At 40.4% G+C, this 21278-nt stretch overlaps 1 protein-coding gene across 1 annotated transcript in view; it reads left to right on the forward strand.

The window, feature by feature from the left end:
- The window catches only part of HSD17B12 (hydroxysteroid 17-beta dehydrogenase 12), a 74808-nt gene that overhangs the window by 44096 nt on the left and 9434 nt on the right, over positions 1-21278 (forward strand). Inside the window, exons 5-8 of the mRNA XM_031593360.2 lie at positions 4314-4378; positions 5294-5338; positions 12907-12941; positions 18282-18363. Of these exons, the coding sequence (XP_031449220.2) occupies positions 4314-4378; positions 5294-5338; positions 12907-12941; positions 18282-18363 (227 nt within the window). The remainder of the gene's footprint in view (positions 1-4313; positions 4379-5293; positions 5339-12906; positions 12942-18281; positions 18364-21278) is intronic.

Below are 21278 nucleotides of genomic sequence, written 5' to 3' on the forward strand. Positions count from 1 at the left end.
AGTTTATCGAAAGCAATTCACAAAACTGATGGCTTGCCTAACTAAACCTATGTCACTGTGTGCTCAGTATGCTTTCTTGGTATCCTGCTTGTCTGCTGCACAAGCCACTGCCTGCATGTGTGCTCAGGTTCTAGGAACAGAGACTTATTGGGTGTCTTCAATGCGTTATTATGCAGTTGTTAAAGGCTCCTTCAGCTCGTGACTGCATGCACAGCTATTTGGCCCTATGTCGTCTCAGAATCTGAGCTAACTCCAGGTAGTTAGATTGAACTTCGCAGCAGGGTCCTTTGGGAGAACAGTTAACTTTTAATTAAGAGCCGCTGAAATTCAATCATTAGAATATAGCATCAAGTAAATGACTCCTGCTCCAAAAGTTCTGAGTGCGTTCTGGTAGTGGTGGGGAGCTGCTGATGTTCTGCTGGCACGGCCTGTGGTAGCGCAGAGCAGTAGGTGCTGCAGGAGTCCTTGAGAAGACATGGTGATCCCTCCAGGTGTATTGCAGGGCGTAGCACTGAAGTGCCACAAATCAAGAGGAACTGGCTTAAAGCAATTTACCTTTTACCTGAACTGTGAGGCAAAGACAACTTCTTATCAGTTTTCTGGTTTAATCCTTAGAAGCGCATATATACGAGTGCATAACCTGTATTTCTACAGTTCTTCTGAATGGGGATGAGAACTTGTGGTGCTAAACATAAGGCATGACATTTTTATCAAGTCTTGTGGCTCAGATGCCTGCCAGTATATGTCATCTGTTGAAGTCAATTTGGTGCTACAAAACTCATTTTGTTCACCCAAAGTGCAGTAATTGGAACCAGATTTTTTTTTAAAAAAGCATATTTCAAAATAAATTTGTCACACGTGATGATACAGAAGCTGAGCTTTGCTTCTAATAGATGGGTCTTGTTTTATGATGACTGTAAATAATGCCCCAAGGAAGCATAGAACATTCCCGGATACTTCTGACAGATTTCAGTGTGTGCAACTCGTGATGTCCAGCATTTAATTGCTATAAAAATTCAAATCCACCTAAAATCAAGTAACAGTAAGTGCCAGCATCTCTGCAACTTATTGCACATAGAGTGGTTGGCTATGGATGCCTTTATTTTTCCCTTTTTGAAAGAAGAAATTTCTGAAGAAGCTCTGGGGATTAAAATTAATGTTTATTCTTATCTGTCCTTAAGTAATTGTTAGAGAATAGTGAACCTTTTTACTATATGAGGTTCGTATCTGAACTAAAAGAGCTTCTGTTTGTTAGACGTGATAAAGTTATGGTGATGCATGGAATCGTGGAAATTGGACTTTTTATAGACTTTGGGCACTAAAGCAGTGAATGTGTTTCAAGTTGTGTAAGCTTATTACAGGAAAACGACACTCCTGAAGCTGAGCCTGCCTCTCTCTTTTATTTGCACAAGCACCTTGACTAGAAGCATGGTAAAAATAGCACCAAAATGCTGGAGAGTTGTGTGCTCTCTAGCTGAGCTCTTCCACCATCTCCTTGCAGCGCTAGCCAGGGCAGCTTTACAGACATGTTTTTTCTAACTAAGCAGGACGTTCACTACCAATTTTACTAGGTCTCATGCTTGAGATCATCAGATTATGTGATGCATAAGGTTTTTCTCTTTCTCTAGCTATAACTGCATTAACCAAAACCACTTGTCAGTGTGATTTTTTTCAGCACAGACTACGGTTACTCTGGAAGGATGATATTTTAATTTCTCGTGGCAATTGATTTCATGCTTTGTTGCCTTATATTTTAAATACTGTAGCTTCTTTGTGATCTGGAATATAGGTTTTACTACTCTGCATTTTGCATGTTTTTGTGAGGAAGGAATGGGTTTCAGTGAGAACAAACATGAGGGATGGGCTCTCAGGTTACAGTGTATTTTCCTTTTTTGGTCTCATCTGCAGCAATAGCTGTGAGAACCCTTGGTGCTGTAGCACAGTTGCTGGTGACCTGGGAAATTATTTTTGAACCTTGCACTTAGACACAAGTGTCTTCACCTATACGGTTGGAGATGGTGCTTCTGATTATATGGTTGCACAGAGTTGAACTAAAGTACTTACAGATTGGAATCCTTGTAAACTTCTTATTTGGAAGCTTCTTCTCACCCACGTATGGAGGCTAAAAGAGTTTGCATAATGTTTTTGCTGTGTGTTCAAAACAGCGTCTGTCAGTGACTTTGAACATGTGCTAGCTACAGCAATATGTTAAACAAGCAGAGGTGGGAAATCTTTCTTTCGCTCTTCTTAAATCTCTGTGAGTCTCAAAAGGAGTTAGAGCTGGGCAGTTATCAACCCTGTTCTTATCCGGATCTTCTGAGGTAAAATATGCCTTCGCAAACTGCAAATTGATCTTTTGTAAAAAATCAATAAGTAAATCTGTTCCAAACTGCAGCAAAATACGATCTAGTAGAAAAACATGATGGCTAAGGCTGTAAGGGTACGTATCTGGGTGGTGATTTCTAGTAGTTGGTGTGAATTTTGTGTGACTATCTTTGCAGCATAGATCATGTGCAGTGTGCTGGTTTTGGAAGGAACAACTAGGGGCAGTCCCAAAGCTCTGCCACAGTTTATGCAAAAATCCTTTTCAGAGAGAAACTGAAGAATAGCTTAATTTAGGATGAAAATTAGGAAAATACTTTCTGGCTTACTCTGGAAATAGCAAGGTTGGACCTTCCTCCTTTTTAAAACTTTTCTCTCTAAATATAGCAAATGTCTGCTGGGAATTTGCCAGACTCCCTGTAAACCTTTGTAAAGGTCGTCCAAAAGTTAAAATTTTAATCACAACCTGACTAATCAGCTAAGGGCTTCCATAAATACATGAAGAGATCTGGGCTACAAGTGCTGTCCTTTGAGAGGATTCCTGAATGAAGCTGGCAGACTTCTGCTAGAATCCCTTCTGCGTCTTGCCTGTAAGTCCAGAATGTCTTGTAATGTTTACCTACCCTTCAGGTTGGGTGTTAAAATGAGAGCTTTTGGCAAAGGTGTAGGGGCTTAAAACAAACAAACAAACCACCCCCAAACCAAAACCCAACTTGCCACACAAAAAGGGGCATCAGTACCACTGTACCTTGTTTCTTACCCTGCTGCTGCTCTAGAGGTGAGCAGTGCTGCTGAGCTTATAGAGCACTTCAGGATTCTCTGGGGTGTAAGACACTATAGAAATGTAAAATGTTGCCACAGCAACCAAATGTCACAAGTTTCACTTGCGTAAGATGAACAACAGATACTTAAAAAGCGGAGATCCCATTTACTTGGTTGTTTTTTGTTGTTTATTTTTTGGTCTCCATACCAATATGCTCTAAGTTTGAAGAAACTGAGACTGCAGAGCTGCGTTGTTCTCTGATGATACCAGAAGTTTAGTGTTACTTGGGGTGAGCCTGGAGGATTAGCACTGGGTTCTGGTCTAGCACTGCCAGTTGCAAGTGTTACTCAGGAAAAAATCAGGTTTTGGTAATTAGTATATTCTCTCAGTTAATTTGAAATGCTGCTGGTGGGGTCAGGTTGTGCAGATGTGAGGAGCATGAGGGTATGATTGGGAGAGTGGTGTGCTGCAGTGGATCCCTGAGCTGCAAGTCCAGAGAAAGCAAACCAGGAGCCATTTCTAAAGGCAGAGACTCTCTGTCAAAAACACAGGCTGCTTAATGTACGCAGCCTGTCATTAATGTGATTTCTCCTTGCTGTGAGCCGTGCCTCCTTCTTCCCCCAGCCTCTCGGGGAGCTCAGCCACGCCTGGGCTCTTGCTGCCACCTACTGTCCTCTGCTCGTCTTCTCCTGTCCTCTTTTGTCTTCTCCTTTTGGGCAGCAGAGTAGTTCCTTCTCAATGCTCTCCTGGGCCAAAAAACCCACCGTGCAGGTTGTTTTTCTGCACTGCCATAAGACCGAGGAAGGCCTTGAAGCATGTCCCTAGGCCATCCTGAACCTGCACGCCTTGCAACACGTGGGGAAGGGGCCAACGTCCAAGATAAGTTTTGAAGGAACTTACTGTTGGGATGTTTCTTCTACCTTATTTTTGCTTGGTTTGCATCAAACAGCCCCGCTGACTGTCTTGCCAGCCACTGGGAGCTCTCTGTGGGGCTGCGGGGTGCTCAGGGTGCCAGTGCTCAAACCACCTGAGAAGTGACATTCTCATGTTCAGAGCGGCTCGTGTTTTTGTTCCGGAGTGCTGCTTGTGTGCACGTGTGTACTTACAGTTAAGGAAACTTGACTAGAATGATTAAATGGTTCAAATGCAGCAGGTTTAGAGTGCTACAGAGCATCAGTAGTCAAATATTTGAAGCAATTTACATAAAAACTACTTGCTTTCATTTCAGTAAACAACGTGGGAATTTCTTATTCTTATCCGGAATACTTTATTGATATTCCAGACCTGGATAAAGTGAGTGATACTATTTTTTTTTTTCTGTTACTTTACAGTGTTTTCAATGTTTGCTCTCTCTACTTCGTGGATAAGGCAGAAGTATTTAGGTTTGGTCAAAGTACCCCCAAAAAAGCAAAGTTTCCTGATAAGAAAGCATTCCAGAAGGGTTCTTAGAGGTTTACATTAGCAGCATGATCTGCTTTAGTAGGTGGGGTGGTCTTTTAAGAGATTGAAGGGGTTTAAGTAACTTCATGAGTGGAAGCTGCCTATTCCAAAACATTGATTGTAAATTTAAGTAGGGCCGGAGGATACATTTTGTACTGTAGAAACAGTTGTGGTTGACTTGAGTACTTTGTAATCATTTGTTTTGAACACTTTCACCATGACTTTGTTTCCAAACTCCCTGTAGCACACTGTATCCACCATAGGATTCTGCTCTCTGCTTCAGTGTTAGTGAACGGATCTCTTGGGGCTTTTGTTTTGTACATGAGCCACTAAATTTTATAATGCATATAGCAAACAAATAAAATAAACCTGATAAATGAACGTAAGTGACTAAAACAGTGTTATAAAATGGTGAAGAGCAAAATATAAATATGAACATGTGGACAAATAACTGAAATACCAGAATTTACTGAAGTTCACAAATACTGCAAGTGGTGGGGAGAAATGCAGTGTCAGTGTGATATATCTGCATTCTTTATTAGTGTGAGTCCCTAATCAGAAATAAAAATTTGACCAAAGCAATTCAGAGAGTGCTCTGAAAGTCTGTTGTAGATCCTAATACTGAAGCAAGAAGGTGTGGAGTAAAGCTGGATGTGGTTGTAGAAGAATGAGGTTTCATTTATCCCAGCAGTTGCAACCCAGGCAGTATGTAAATATTGTTCAAATAACTTAAAACAGAACATAATGCAAATCGTTGTTTTCTTGCAGATGATCGACCAAATGATCAACATTAACATCATGTCTGTGTGCAAGGTAAGCACCCTGCTGCCAGCACTTATTCCTGAAATCCTAATTCAAACAATTCAAGTTCACTTGTCCAAAGCATTACTTTCACCTTTTGGATCACAGATTCACTTTTCATCTTAGTGTAACTCAGAATTTATGATTCTTGCAGCAGATTATTCAGATGGTTATTGAAATACAATTTGTTACAAAGATAATTCGTAGCTATTTAGAAGAACGTGATACATACACAAAGCAGTGTTTATGCTTGTTGTTCTGGTCCTTCCTGTAAATCTTTAATTCTTCTCCTTCTGTGTCTGTGTTCCTTGGTAAGCACCCTGATCACTGCTCATGTAAGGCTTTCATACACTGTTTTGAGAAAGCATAGTTATACTTACTGTGAAATGGAAACCCAAATTTACAGAATTGTGTCATAAGTTTTGAAATAAAATGCTTTCCCTTTTTGAGAGGGACATGTATGTATGTATGTATGTATATATAATTTTGTTGTTGGGAAGAGATGAATAGCACTTCAGGCTAAGAAGTGTAACTGTTGCCTTTGTTAAAATGAGGTCCATTCACAAAACAGTTTTTCATCCTGATATTTCAAAGCTGAACCGTGGCCAGAGCTAATGGCAGCTGCTTAACATGACACAGGGAGTTAATTACTATGTTAGCAGACAGTGCTGCAGAAATTCCTTGTGGTTATTCACTGCTGATTCTCAACTTTCTCTTCTGCATGATAAAAAGTTTGCATCCCCTGTAGCTGAGGGTTTAGCCTTTTGCCTCCAAGCCCAAATGTTAGGTCAAAGGTGACTTGAAAGATTTGACTTGCTTGCAGCTGTTCTGATGAGGTCGAGTACTGAATTCATTTAGTATGGTGCTCTCAGGGAGCTGAAAATGTAGGTGTCTTGTTGCCATGTGAGTAGTCCCAGGACCTCTGAAGAAAAGCCCTCTCTAGGATTTGTACACCTTAGTTGAACAACAGCAAACAGTGAAAAGCGCAGCCCTTGTGTGCCTGAATGGTGTTGTTGATGTCAGTTTGCTGCTCTCACTTTTCTCTGTATTTATGTGGTACATTAGAACAACTTGTCATGAAGTTAGAAATGTTATTAGAGTGGTTCTTTTCTGCTTAAAAACACAGCAAACCTGACAAACTCCAATTTCTGTTAATTGAGGTTTGTGGCCCATGGGTCTTGCTGGGCACCTACAAGATTTGCACCAGGGAAGGCAGTTGTTAGCGGGCACCTTTTACTGTTTCTCTTATAGAAGCCATTTAGCAGACATCCTAAGGCCCCTCCCCTCTCCCCCAGTGTTAACACAGTTACACCAGGTGTAACAGCAAACTGCGACGGTGTGACACCTGTGCTGTGCCAGCAGAGGGAGTGCACTATTCAGTGATTAAAGGTTTTGGGGTGTTGATCCTCCTAGAAACGTTTTGTCGGAACAGAAGAGTTACAACTGAACTACTTTATTATGTTTTTCTGAAGATGATAGACTGCAGTAATTTGAGGTCTACTTTGGTATGCTAAAATTCTAGAGAGATGCAGCCAGATTATCTTGGTTTCCAGAATGAACTAGTACTGGTCTGTGGCTTGTTTCTCTGCGTTTACAATCAGTGATGTTCAACTGCAGTTAGCAAATGTATGATTTTGTTTCTGGTAAATTTTGTGTTGTGTCAGCTTCTTCACGTTATAATGTGGTTGTCTCCACGCATGTAAAAACTTATTATCTAGTTCCATGAGAGCTAGTGTATGTTAGTGCTTTTCAGTTTGTTTGAAAACTTTCCTTGACCAAGAGCAGCTCATGCTACTGGGTACAGTCGCAGTCTGAGCATCGGCTTCCAGGCTTGAAAATGTTCCTCTTGCATGAGCCTGTTGTGTAATTAAACAGTAGGCATGCCAGATGCTTACTGTTTTGGGAAGAGGAGCACATTAGAGATATGTACCATCTGTAAGTCTTTTTTTCCTTTCCTTTTTTTTTTTTTTCTTCAGAAGAACCCATAGAAATAGAGGAAAAAGTAATTTTAGGAAAAATCTGTGTCCTTTCACTTAGATTTTTGGGACAGAATCCCATAAGCATTTAGTTTAGCGTGTAATGGAGATATCACCGTATCACCTCTTTTCCAAGTGCATATGTTTGTGTCTTGTTTTTTAAAAAAAATAAAGTAAATCTCTCTTCTTGCATGATAAACTCATGAAGTTCACCTCACAGGATAAATTAACAGCCTGTTTAACCTTTTTTCAGCAGTAAAGTTTCTAATGCAATGTAACTTCCCCTAATGTTTGAGAACATGTATCCTGTCACAAAATACTAAGTATGTGAGAAACAAATAGAGAGTGCTTGTCTCTGTTTGCAGTATCACAGTATGCTAATTGCATTGGGATTGTGGCATAAATGTGTGCTCTGAAAAATGAGTAGGACTAAATAGTGGAGGGGGTGCTGGCTTGGTGCTTGATTAAGCAAGGAGCTGGATTGGTTTGAAAGCCATTATGTTGTAGGGGGAATGTGGTTTTTAGGCTTACAGGCCAGTCTTCAAATGGAAATTGGCATTATTGGAAAAGGGAGAGAGTAAATTACATGCACCTGCATGCCTTGGTGTCTGTGCTAATCTTTGCCATCATCACCTTATTTATGTTCTACAAGATCAAGATTTTTATTTGTTGCTGTATTTGAGAGTTTTATAATTTGCTTAAAACTTTAAAAAAACAAAAAAACACATAAATATGCTATGTTGAACTGAGATGTGTCAGCTGCCTCTTAGTGGAAGAGAAAGGTAAATTGCACCACATTGTAAACACCTGGCAAGACAAGGAAGCAACTCTAAGCAATGCCAGAGAAGTCTAAAATGGAGTTTGGGAGAAAAACAAATAGCAACCTATGCAAAACTGAGAGGAGGAGGAACAGCTAGTCTATCTGAGAAAGGGGAAAAGTTCTTTTGTAGACCTGTGCATAGAATAGTTGCATTTGTTGTGTATTGGAAAGGATAATTTCAAGCAGAACATATTTCTGTGGGAAGTGGCAACACTGGCTTTCGAGAAGAGGTGTGTGTGTGTGTACATCTTACCTCTGGTCAAGGGATAACTTTCACATTTATATTCAAAGTCATAATGGAAGGGGGAGCTGATGACTTAGCCAAGAAGATAATGCAAGTTTGTAGCAGAGGAGCACAGTTGCCAGTACTTGGAAGGGAAGTAAGTGTACTGTGAAGGTGGTCATGAGTAGCAATGAAATGGTCCTGAGGGGGAAATTAGATTCTGCAGTTCCCCACCTTGCTGACTTTGAGCTTAAGAGCATGATACACAGCCAAGTGGGACAAGGAAAATGTGGCTCTGAAAAATACATTCCAGCACTGGTGAAAGAAGCACTTAGGATTTTTCTTCTGAGTACAAACAACAATGTGAAATTTAGGAAAATCTGGTTGTGTTGGTTGTGGAGGTTTTTTTGCTTTTTTTTTTTTTTTTTTTGTAGATTTGGGATTAAACAAATACAGATTCTACATTTTGAAAGTAAAAGAGAGGGAAGTGCTCAGCTGGGGAGCTGTACTTGAAAGCTGGACCCTGAAACCTTGAGATTCTAATTCAGAAAACTCTCCTAGAAATGTTGTTCAGTGGAAAGTCACTGACAATGGACAGGACTTGCAGCATATTAAGTTCATAGTTCCCTTTGTATATCCTTGTATGTGCCCCTTTTTGCTTACTGATTTTGCCACAAAGATTGTGTTATTTTCTGTAGAACTGACATTAGTTTTACCTCCAGCCAAACAAGAATAGTTTGTGTTTGTAAAAGGTGGCAGGTAAGAGTTGCATTAAGAAATTATTTTTGAGATGCATTATAAGAACCTAGTAGTAGATGTTGATAATAGCCTTCATGATCAATTTAACTAATAGTGCAGGAATACAGTTTGCTGCTGCTTTTACAGTTAGATCTGTGTGTGAGAGTGCATGGTCACAGTGTCAGTTAGCTATTTGGGAGGTGGCTGAGTGTTTGTGTGAGTCAGGGCTGTATTATTTTTATCTACCACAACAAAGGAATGAGACACCAAACTCTTTGGTAATTTTACTTAGAGATTTACCTGTGTGTATGCAAAATTATTGAAAAACAAGCAGAAAACCACCAAACTACTAGTATTTAACAGTTGTGTGCAATATGTTTTACCAATCTATACAAGCTGTAAAGTATTGACAGCTTCTGACACTAAGAAGTCTGTCTGGAGCAAATTTTTCTGGCATGTACATGCACATACATTCACACTCTGCTCTAATTCAAGCTTTCAGAAAGAAATAGGAAATCTGTATATGAGTAGGCAGGTTTTCTATAGCTTAGTGTCTGGCTACTCTCTCTGAAATTACCCTAGCCTTCAGACTCTTGGAGCTTTCATGAGTCCACATGTATTTCTGTGAAAATTAGCATTTCATTCAGAAAGCTGGGGTGAGTTCAGTATCCACCAGCCAAAGGCAATTTTCTTAGGATAGTTCCCAACTCCTCCTTTACTTTGTCCTTTATTAGACTGCTTTCAGAGAAAGAAGTATTCACATAGAGTTCTCCCATGTCCTACACATGAAGTCCTGTGGACTCAGACTTGTAGTGCATTGGTATTTATTAAATTGACATCATTGCAGAACTGTATATCTATAAATCAGACCAAGCAAAACATTTGGATTCTTTATCTGGGACACGTGTATTCAATTATACATCTATTTGTTGTTGAACTGCTTGTTTTGGAATTCCATGTCTGTAGTTATAGCTGTTGAAGACAAGGATGTTAACCAGTTTGGCTCTTTTGGATAAAGATCATGCAAGCAATTATTGGACACAATCATGTGTGGTAAAAATTCATTTTTGCTAAAGCTTGTTTTCTTTGAATTAGTGCTGGAGCCATTTTATGTATGTGTACAATGTAGAGATTTGCCAGATAATCTGAAAATGCCTACAGAATGCTTTGCCAGCATTTTTACAGTAGTGCTCTTGCATTACTGGAACAGCCTTAGTATGTACTTGGCTGGGTGAGGTGAGACTGACTCAACGGGCTGCCTTCTGTTAGTTCTTTTCTTTAAAAAAAAAAAAAAAAAAAAAAATTTTTTTTGCACAAAGATACTGAATATTCATGTATCTCTTTTGACATGTTGCAAGATGTAAATACAGACAGGAAAAACAGTTTTGCTGTTTTTGACAGATTTTTGAAGTTCTCTCAAAATACTCATTTTAATGGAGACAAATGGAGGTGATGTTGAGTATGAAATCTGGTTTTACCATTGGTGTTTTCTGAGGTGGGGATTTGCTTGCCCATCCAGCTGAACTTTGGGCACGGTGTCCAAAAGTGCAGGGGAGAGCATTTGTGATTTCCACTTGTGTCGTGTACCTACTGTAATGTCTTTAGCTGTTACTGGCTTCATCATTTCTTAATTTGTATCAAACATTAATCACTGTAGCTTTTTTGTGTGTACTCTCTCATTCGAATATCAGTAGCGACCAGAAATTTTGTAATATGCTACATTAGAGCTATTTGGTGGCTTGCAGTTGGGACTGAGACTCTAAATGCGTAAGTGGGGACTTATCACTAAAGTTTCAAATGTGGTCCCCTCTGTGTTACAGTGGAGCTGCTGTACTAATTTTTCAAACCATTTTTGGGTTGCCTAAGGGGAGGCAATTACAATCCATGTCCCCGTGTCAATCTGTGAGAAGTGTATGCAGCATTATCTTCCCTGATAGGCAAGAAGCAGTATGCCACTTCTTGCCAAGAGATCCGTGGTAGAGATCATAAAGCTTGTACCAGATAAAAGATCTGCCATTCTCGAGCTAGTCTTAAAATCAGCTGGAATCATTCATTATCTTTTAATATTAAAATGGATATTTCCACATATCTTTTGTAGTATTGGTGTGTGAGAAAGCTCCTGCATAGTTAAGAGTTAATTTTGAAGTTGTGTTGAACCTGGTTAGCTCGGTGATGTTTACCACCTCAGGAAAATCTTAGTTTGACTTCTGCAGCAACGCTGGGAGTTGCGTGTGCCAACAGCCCACACTATGACTGTAAGGTCTGCTCAACCCCTGTCATAGCTGTCGTGCAGTGTATCTGATAGTCTGATAGGTCACAATTAAGAAATAAAATCAAAACCAAAGCCAAATTCCACCCTATGTAAGTGTTCATGCAACAGTAATACTAACATAGCTTGCTACAGTAAGTCAGATTTTTTTCTTTTATTAAAGTGCTTACAGGTTTTGTTCTCTATGTGCTGTTTTAGCTTCATGTTTTAATCTGTCGAGGTAATTTGATATTAGTGGGAATACTGCTATATTTTGGTGTCATCAAGCATTCTATTTTGTTTGGAAAATATTTTTGTTCAAAGATGTGAGAAGTGATAATTTATATTTCTGTCTTTGGTGTCAGTCACAGTGCTTACAAACAGGGTTGGTTGGGAGCAGGGTAGTATTTGGCAGAAACTGAACTTTGACTGCATTATTTTTTATAGGCAGCAATTTTGGAATCATTTCATACTTAAGGATGGTAACAGTGTGAGAAGGACTAGTTTTTCTTGCAAATTCAAAATTCATTTAAGTTTGGGTCAGTGCTTTGTTTCCTTTGCCAGAGCTGTTCGGTCTGCTGTTGGGAAGCATGTTTTAGGATTACAGCTCTGGAGAGTCTTTCAACTGGGTTATAGATGGATTGCTCACAGCCGTGGTGAAGGCAGAGTCTGCAGAGCAGTGGGGAAGTTTTCCTCAGCACAGGGAAAATTTTCTTAGTGCAGACACCTGTGTAATCAGCAAAGTAAGGTTCTGGGCTCTTAAATGCTTTCTGTATGCAACGTAATATTTATAGCAAGCTGCTGAAAAACTGGGGCTATTGAGAACTTGGTACCAAAGCAACACCATAGAAGCTCGTTTTCTGTGCTTGTTATAGTAATACTCTTACACAAAAGCAGCCCTTAGTCAGAAACTACACTTCTTTTGCCTGCTTTCTAACAGCAATGATTCTTACTATGTTAATGCTGGTAAGCTTTATATACTTTATTCTAAAATAAAGGAGATATGTTGGAGCAGTGAGTTGTATTGACATGGTTACCAGAGCTAGAATACTCCAGTGCTTTTGTCCAGTGCTCTTGCTGCTCCAGAATTTGTTGTTGTTGTTTGTTGTTTTGTTTTTTTTTTTAATTTAAAATCAGCAAATCAGCAATTTAGTAAGACTTGCTAAAATGCATTGGCATCGATGGTAAATTTAGTCAATCATAAGAAATATAAATGCCTTTTCTGGGGAGAGAAAGATCATACACGTATCATAGTACTCTGGTGTTTCCATCTTCTTTAGAAGCCATGGATGCTGCAGGGTGGTGGAGGCATTTTTATTTATTCTTATTGCACTTATTGTACTTATGCTGCTAGCTGGCTCGGTTCACCAGTTTCAGTACACACACTGCTTGACAGAGCCAAGTTATCCAGGTAGAATAAAAATAAACTGCCTACGCAAAGTATGGTCTCTGCTTCCCCAAGCTGTGGCTGGGGTGGAGGGGGTGGCAGCTGCTTCTGGGAGGAAGGGAGGCTTCCCTGTCGCTGGCTGTGTGGTGCCTGCATTCTCAGCCATCACGAATGTTTTCTTTTTGCAGATGACACGATTGGTGCTGCCCGGCATGCTGGAAAGGTGAGTCACACTACCACTATCCAGACAAAGTCATCATTATTTATAGGGGAGAATCCTTTCTTGAAAAATTCATTACTGTGACTAATCAGCCTGGTCTCCATGTTTTAATGGCAGAGTAATGCTGGGTGAGTCACGCTGATGGTGCATGAATCATCAGACGGTGGAAGCCTTTTCCACTCGATTCCCTTTTTATTTTTCCTCTCCCTTCTCCACTGTTGTGGTGATTCCTTTTAGAACAGAATTAAAAAGCCCGTCTGACTCATCAGCACTAACTCAACAACCTGCTATTCTGAGGGGGTGGTTACAGTTCCTGGGAATAACCTTCTTAAGGCTATTTCTCTAAGTCATTGTAAGTAAAATGGATGCAAAGAGTATGTTCTCATTATACAGTACGAGGTATATTGAGGAAAGTCTGTGATCGTTTGGTGAAGTAGAATCGGCGACCAGCTCCTTAAAAAAGGAGTTAATGCACACCACTGTCACTGCTGGGAGACGTGTGCTGACTTCCTAGGCAGCTCCCGGGTGAAACTAAAGGCACCCAGGTTTGGTGCGGCGCCTCCAGGCTGTTCTCTAGCTGGTGTTGACTGCTGCAGGATGTTTGCTGTCTGCTGCAGCACTAACCCTGGCTCACTGGGGATTGCTTTAGGTTAGAGTTGAGCTGCATTCACAAAAAAAAATAAAAGGCTGGAGCAGTGGGGCCCAGGTAAACTTCATGAGGTTCAACAAATCCAAATGCAAGCTTCTGCAACCCTTCTTACCAATACAAGCTGGGAGATGAAAGGTTTGAATACAGTGCTGCTTAAAAAGGGGGTACTGGTAGATAGGAAGCTGGACATGAGCCAGCAATGCGCCCTTGGAGCCCAGAAAGCCAACCGTATCCTGGGCTGCAGCAAAAGAAACATGATCAACAGGTCGAGGGAAGTGATCATCCCACTCTGCACTAGTGAGGCCTCACCTGGAGTACTGCATCCAGATGTGGAGTCCTCAGTACAGGACAGACATAGACGTGCTGGAGGATGTCCAGAGGAGGACCACAAAAATGATCCAGGGGATCATCTCCTATAAGGTCAGGAGAGAGCTGGGGGTGTTCAGCCTGGAGAAGAGAAGGCTCTGAGGTGACCTGATAGTGGCCTATCAGTATCTAAAGAGGAGCTACAGGAAAGGAGACAGACTCTTCAGCAGTGTCTGTGGTGATCGAAGAAAGGAAAATGGCTTCAGACTCCAAGAGGGTAGAATTAGGTTGAATGTAAGGAAAAGGTCTTTTACAGTAAGGGTGGTGGGGCGCTGCAACAGGTTGCCCAGAGTTGTGATTGATGCCTCATCCCTGGAGACTTTCAAGGCAAAGGTGGAAAGGGCCCTGGGCAGCCTGATCTAGCTGTGCTCCCCTGTTCATTGCAGGGGAGTTGCACTAGACGACTTTTAAAGATCCCTTCCAACTCTTAAGGATTCTATGATAATATTGAGGAAGACTGCGTAGGACTGTGCATGATATTCACTGTGGTATTATCTTTAACGTGGATACTGTAGTGAATACTAAGTAGGAGCATATATATGGGGCAGACCTCAAAATATGACTAATAAACGGGGAAAACAGTTTTTTTTTTTCCTGTATCCTCTCACAATCTGGAAGTCTTCACTGCAGATCAGGGTTCTGTTTTGCTAGTGTTGCACAGGTGAAGAGCAAGTATTTCGCATCTAACATGAGGCTTCTTCATGGGTACAAACTGTCACAGCTAGTGGCCACTCTAGGAGTTGGTACCTAGCACATCAGATTGGTGGCAAGCTTAGACTCATTAGTTGAGACAATTTGGAGATAAGAGTGGAAGCAGAAGAAGAGGTTTATTTCATGCAAAGAAACTTGTTTTGAAAATTCCAGAATCTGGGAGTGTTGGTTATTGATATTTCCTGAGAAAGATGGGGCCTAGACTGAAAATTGCACTGCAATGGTGGTAGTTAAGGTTCAGAAGTCAAATGTTATGTCTTGCCCAGGTCCTCTACATGGCAGGTAATGGCCATCCTGCCTTGTAGGGATTTAAGGTACTTATCAATACGAGTTTTTGGAACTTTGGAGCTCTAACAGCAACTTGTTGCCTCAGTTTCTTCTTTGTCTAAGGAAACATCGTAGTTATCCATTTTGACTGAGACTGATCTCTTCCATTTCACAGAGCAAAATGATGCATATTCTGCCTGCAGAATGTCCTGTCTTTCTGTTAGATATTACAGCAGCAGAGGTGGTTTGAGTGAAAGCAGGGCCCAGGTTTGCTTCTGACTATCCTTGAGCAAACAATCACGTTTCTTTCCTCACAACTCCTATCTACTGGATCACATTGGGAATCCTAAGGACAGCAGTTTGGAAAGAAAGGGTTAAAGTGATCAAAATAATAGAAGGGTTTACACATCTGGAATGCTTCCGCTTGTGTGGAGCCACTTCACATGGCAGATCTGTTTGAGTCAAAGCTGTGGATTCTGTCCCGTGTGTTCAGGGAGCACAGTGTGCTGGGCACCCGGGGTCACGCAGTGCACCACTGCATCTTGCAGCTACACTGCATGCTTTGACTGGGGGTACTTGGGGGTTGGCTCGATGGCTCCGATGTTCCTCGGAGAATGCAGAGCTGAGCAAATGTGCTTTACATCCAGGTCTGTTAGCAGAAAACTCGGCAACGTCTTGGTATGTCCCTTACTTCTTATTTTTGGTGAGTACCATAGCATCAGATGACTGCCATTTTTGGTAATGGCATTTAGACACTTCTGTGGATCCTCTCCTGTGCTCTGGACTCTTACAGTGACCATTCATAATCTGCATCTTCCTGTCCATTTAAATGAGCAGTTCCTCTGTCAGTGTTCAGGCAGCCATCTAGATGGGAGACTTTGCAGAACCGGACATCAAGCCTCAATGTCTTTGGGCACACAGCAGCAAACTCGGCTGACTGTTTCTAGACAAACGCCCAACTCTGGTGTTTACTGCTGGGGAAGTAGCAAGTGTCTAATGACATTAGGGAGGAAGCGCTCCTTCCATGGCGTGCAGCTGGAGCGGGCGCTGGTTGCCGCGGCAACGGGACGGCTAAATATAACTGCAGCCGCGGGCTGCAGTGAGCAGGGTGGGCTGGGTGCGGCCTGCTGCCCTCGGGGTCCTCTCTACAGCGCTGCTGCTGCTGCGCTGGGTTGGAAGCGATTGGAAGTGTTTCTCCTGGGTGCCCGTGTGTGCTTCTTGGTTTTACAGGGGAGTCGTGTCGACCCTGGAAATGCTTAACCCTCATCGAGTCCTGTCAAGCTTCGTCCTCTGTTACGTGCTGTGGTGGTGACTCCTCCAGCATGAGTGTGGGGAGAGCGCTGCCTTCATCGGGTCTAGATTTCACAGTCTTCCACTTCACGTCATCTTCCTTTTTGCATTATGGGAGGATAAATTGAAATCTTCAACTTTGTTATTCATTAGTCTTTGTACTCTTGTCGTGGGCTCTTCTTAATAGTCTCTTAAATATCTAAATTGAACCCTTTCACCTCACTCACCTACCAGGGTTTTTTTTTCCTCCTTTTTTCCCTTCTCAAACCATTAGGTTCTGTCCCATGCTGGGAGGGGCAGAGAAACATTCTGCAGACTTGGCAGGACTTGGATGCGATGGACGTGTCCCTGCCATTCCCTGCCCATCTCCCCTTGGGCAGCTCTTGGTGACGGCCACACAAAAGAGAACCAATTCCTTGGTGACTTTAGTCGAGTTCTTCAAGGGAATGGAGAGTTGATGTAGAATTCTGCAAAGGCTGTGATTAATTCACATTATTTTCTTTAGCATGTGCAGTTGGTTTTGTTAATATTGATTTTTCAGCAGCCATTCCATAGTCTGCTCACATAGCCTTCTGAGCTCTATAAAAAGTTCCTTGTGGTATTCTCCAAGTTGGTAATCTCTTAAAAACTGCACGAATACTCATTTCACTGCTAATCCTCATCTGAGCTCGCGGATAAATATCACAAGCACCACCTGTCTCAATATGAAAAACCTCTAGCACCCACTGGTAGCCTTCTGCTGTTGTGAAAATTCACTATGAGTTTGTAGCCTTATTTTCTAAATACCATATGTTTGGATCCACATTACTACTTTGTTTGACCAGCAGAAACTTACAGGTAACTCTGGAACTCAAGAACTTCAGCAGAAGTATTTGAAGACCTCAATGACTGTGAAATGTTAATTTTCTGTCATGTCAACTCTCATTTCTAGAATTAATTCCCACTTGTATCATGGCAGAGGCCATGAATCTGTTGTCACAAAGAATAAAAAAAATATATATTTTTTAATTGTTGGTTAGGCTCAGCTGTTTGTTTTTAAGATGGTTACTTAATTCATTGTGGCAGCAGTGGCATAGGCTATGTGTAGGTGAACAAATGTGATAAGAAACTTGTGAATCTACAGCAGCTGAGCTGTGTGATGACCTGTGTGTGTGTTCTTTCTCTGCATGGCACACAGAAAAACTTATGGTGTGTTCAGGCAAACTGCCTGAGGTCTGCTGTAGGGTAGGAAAAAGCAGAGGCAGCTTCCACTGTATTGGACAGTCTGCTATCATCCTCTAATAGCTTACTTGCCCTAAATTTTTTAATTAATTCTGATTACATGGCAATAAGTAACAGGTCTGCTTTTGTATGTAGAACTAGTCATAGAAATGGACGCACTCAAAATAGTGGACTGGGAAATCCAGGAGTCCTAGTGTCTGTCCTAGTGGCAAATACTTTAGAAGTGCTTGACAGAGCTGGTGGTAGCTGGTTTCAGGTACTCTTAGCTAAATACCTGAAATATTACTGTAACACAGCTCTAAATTAACTCTTCTGTAGTCATCCACTGTAGTAGTATCTTCTACTCTATATTAAAATACTGCTGTATTTGAGCAGTAGATTCAAATGCTTGCTATCTTAAAGATCCATCATGAAGGTTAACACTTGGAAGATATGTAGACTTATGACAAAAGGAGTTATCAAAGTGTAATCCACGTAACAAACTTGTCATTTCTGCCACCTTAACCCAAGGTTTAAAAGTTGCCTTCTGAGTTCATGCCAAATTCTCCTGATTGATTTTTGCATAGTTGAGCTCAATAAACATATAGTGAAGCTGGATTCTCTTGGTGTATTGACCTTGGAGTTATTCCTGATTTATACCAGCTCCTTGAATATTTACACTGTGCTTGAAGGCATATTAGTAAATTTCAGTTTAGAATTTGATTGAAGTTTTTAAACACATCTTAATTATCTCAATTGCATCCTAAAGATTTTCTTAGGGCTTGCAGTAATTTTATGAAACATGAAAGGTTTTTTTTATTGTTGCTGCTTATTTCATTGGAATTTATCTTCACTTTCAGATCAAAAGGGGTAATCTTGAACATCTCATCAGCTGCTGGAATGTATCCAACTCCACTGCTCACTCTTTATTCTGCAACTAAGGTAAATATTCTTTTATACACTGAAATCAAGTGTCAAACGTGAGCCAACACTACAGAAATAAATGTTTTGGTGTCCATCTAGTGGTGCTTTCATGAACTAAAAGTTCTAACTTAAAATTTGCAAATAGTGGAAACTGAAAGGTCAGTATAAAAATGAATGCAGACGCTTGCTGGTGTGGAAACTACTATTTTATATATTACATCACGTGACAATTTTATATACTGCATCACACGCAACAAAGGGTGTTACTGTATCAAGCAGCCTTAATGTAAGGTTGAGGAAGGATGCTGACAAAGTTTAATACAACTTTTTATTTTGAGACTTTGAAGCAAGTCTTATTCTTGTAGAAGATAAATACATATGGTAAGGATGTATGTACATATATATCTAAGTAGGATTCTTCTGTTGCTTGTAGGAAGCAAAGATTTTTCTTTGTTTTTGATTATTTGCCTTAGGTTTAGTGCTTTATTTAAGGAAAAAAAGAGTTCTAGTGCGCTGCCAGTACCAAATAATTATCTTCTCTTGAGCTGCTGGCCACATGTCCTGCTAATGCAGCCTAGTATGTGGTTTGTTTGTCTTGCAGTAGGTGGTTTATTGGCTTACCTTAGCAGCCACCATAAATTCCAGGTTCTTTGCAACAGCACTGATACTTAGCCAACATTAAGACATGGGACTATCCTACTTGGTATGCAGAACTTTGCACTTCACTCTATGCCTGTCAAGAAATCTCATGAAGTTTAACAATCATCAAGTTGAACAGGGTCCCTCTGGACTGAAGCTCTGTCGCGTCAGCCACTCCATCTAATTTTGTCATCTGCAAATGTGCTGAGAATGTAGTATGTGCCATCATCTAGGTTGCTGATGGCAGATATTGAAGAATATAGGCCTTTGTATTGATCTGTGGGGTTCTGTGCTTGTTACCAGCCAGATGTCAAGCCATTAATCACAGCCCTTTGAGCCAGGTGGTCCAGACAATTTTCTATCTATCCGGCAGTTTGTCCTTTCAGCACATATCTGCTCAACTTCCAAATGAGAATGCTGAAAGAAGATGATATCAAATATATGCTCTCAAGATATACAGTATATTATTACTCTAAATTTACATTTCATGTTAAATTTATTGCTCCGGTTTCTCGTTGTGTCATCTGGAACAGTTTTGTCTTTCTGCAGCCAGGTTTAGTTTTATTCCCAAGGTATTTGTATGAGCTTCTGAAATGTTCAACTAAAAGATCTCCTCTTAACACCCAAAGGCAAAACATGGGTTCACAGTATACATAACAAAACTAAATGCAAGAGGTATAGTGACATGATATTCAAACAGTATAGCGCTATAGTTTTAGATACAACTGACAATTGCCTTCAATACTTAAAGAATTTCAGACTTTAACCAGAACCTTAATGGAATGTAGGTGCTTTCAGTCAGTGGTGTTCATGTCAGAACAGACCTATGTTTCCTTTAAACTCTCAGCTAAATTTTCATATATCAAGAGAAAAAGTTAGCATGCTGTTTTATTTATGCTGAAGAAATATTAGTGCGAGTAAGGGGTATTTAAGTTCAAAAATTGTGAAAGCCTGAATTAGCTATAACTGATAAAATTTGCTCTTGAGATTTTCTGACTATTTTCTGACAGCACAGTTCTGCTTTAATGTGAAAGGTCACTTCTGTTGTGGCATTGCCTTCAGCTTTATCAAATGATGTGAGCTTCTGATTTTAGAGATAATATACCTTAGGCTGCTTTGCCTAGTCTTTTTTTCAATTAGAATCTCAAATATTCCTCCCTTCCTCCTAAGAAACTCAATTACAGGCTAAGTAATCTGCCTATTCTCAGCACTGCTCATCTTCTACCACAGAAAGATTAGTAAGCATGAAAGTGACTCCACTAATGTAGCTATAGAAAGACTGTATCTGCAATTTCTAGGGTTTTTTCCTCATCTATATAGAGGGGTTTTAAAGTATAGTATCCTCTGGGCCTAAGTCAATGGCTTTGGCTAATCGTCAGGAACATAAGCAGTCCAAGTCTTTAACCTTCATGTAGAGAATTCCCTATTAGATGCTTTAAAAGGAATCATATTCCTGTTTTTTGACAGGCTTCCCTATCTACCTGCATTAATACCAATGCAAAGTGAAAGATGTTTTTTTTTCCCACCATTTCTCAAGTATTTGGATTTGTTACTAGATATCCAAGGCGAGGAAATTGGTTCTTGTGTGCTGTGTTTATCTGCTTATTCAGAGGGTTCTTATTTAGAGATCATTCTTAGGACTTTTTGAAGTCATAGGCTATTGGAGCACTTTTGAGTGTCTGGAGGTAAAAAAAAAAAAAAAAAAAAAAAAAACAAAAAAAAACACACAAAAACAAACAAAAAAACACCAACAAAAACAACGCAACTTGTCTTGAAATGAATTCTTGAAGAAGGAAAAAAACCAGTGTTTATTTGCAAACTGGAAGTTTCTTATGTAAAACAAACATTTTCTTTATTGCAAAGCTCGCACTGAGCAGTAGAGATGACTCTTTATACTGTCTCTCCATATTTGAAGCAGTAACTGATTTCAGGACTGTTGTGTGGAAGCAGCCAGAACTTTGAATTATCAAAGCACTTTGTGATTAACAGAATATAGTTTGTTTATTCTTAATAGATTACTGATATGTTCTGCTATGTGGTTATTGCACATACATCTGACAACAGCATTCAGGGCCTGCACTGAGCCATTTGTGCAAACATACAAGCTCCTCATATTGTTGCAGTAGCATTGCTAGCTCACTCTAATCCTTGCTGTTACGTATGATTTCCAGACACTTGATGCTGAGTACTGTCTTTCATTAAGAACTTACACTAGTGGGGAAAAGAGAAAAAGAATAGTTGTGCAGAAGATAAGCTTATTTGATTTAATGAGCCTACTTCTAGCTGGTACATGT

Source organism: Phasianus colchicus, chromosome 5 (assembly GCF_987193195.1).
Source record: "Phasianus colchicus chromosome 5, bPhaCol1.hap1.1, whole genome shotgun sequence".
Lineage (NCBI taxonomy): Eukaryota > Metazoa > Chordata > Aves > Galliformes > Phasianidae > Phasianus > Phasianus colchicus.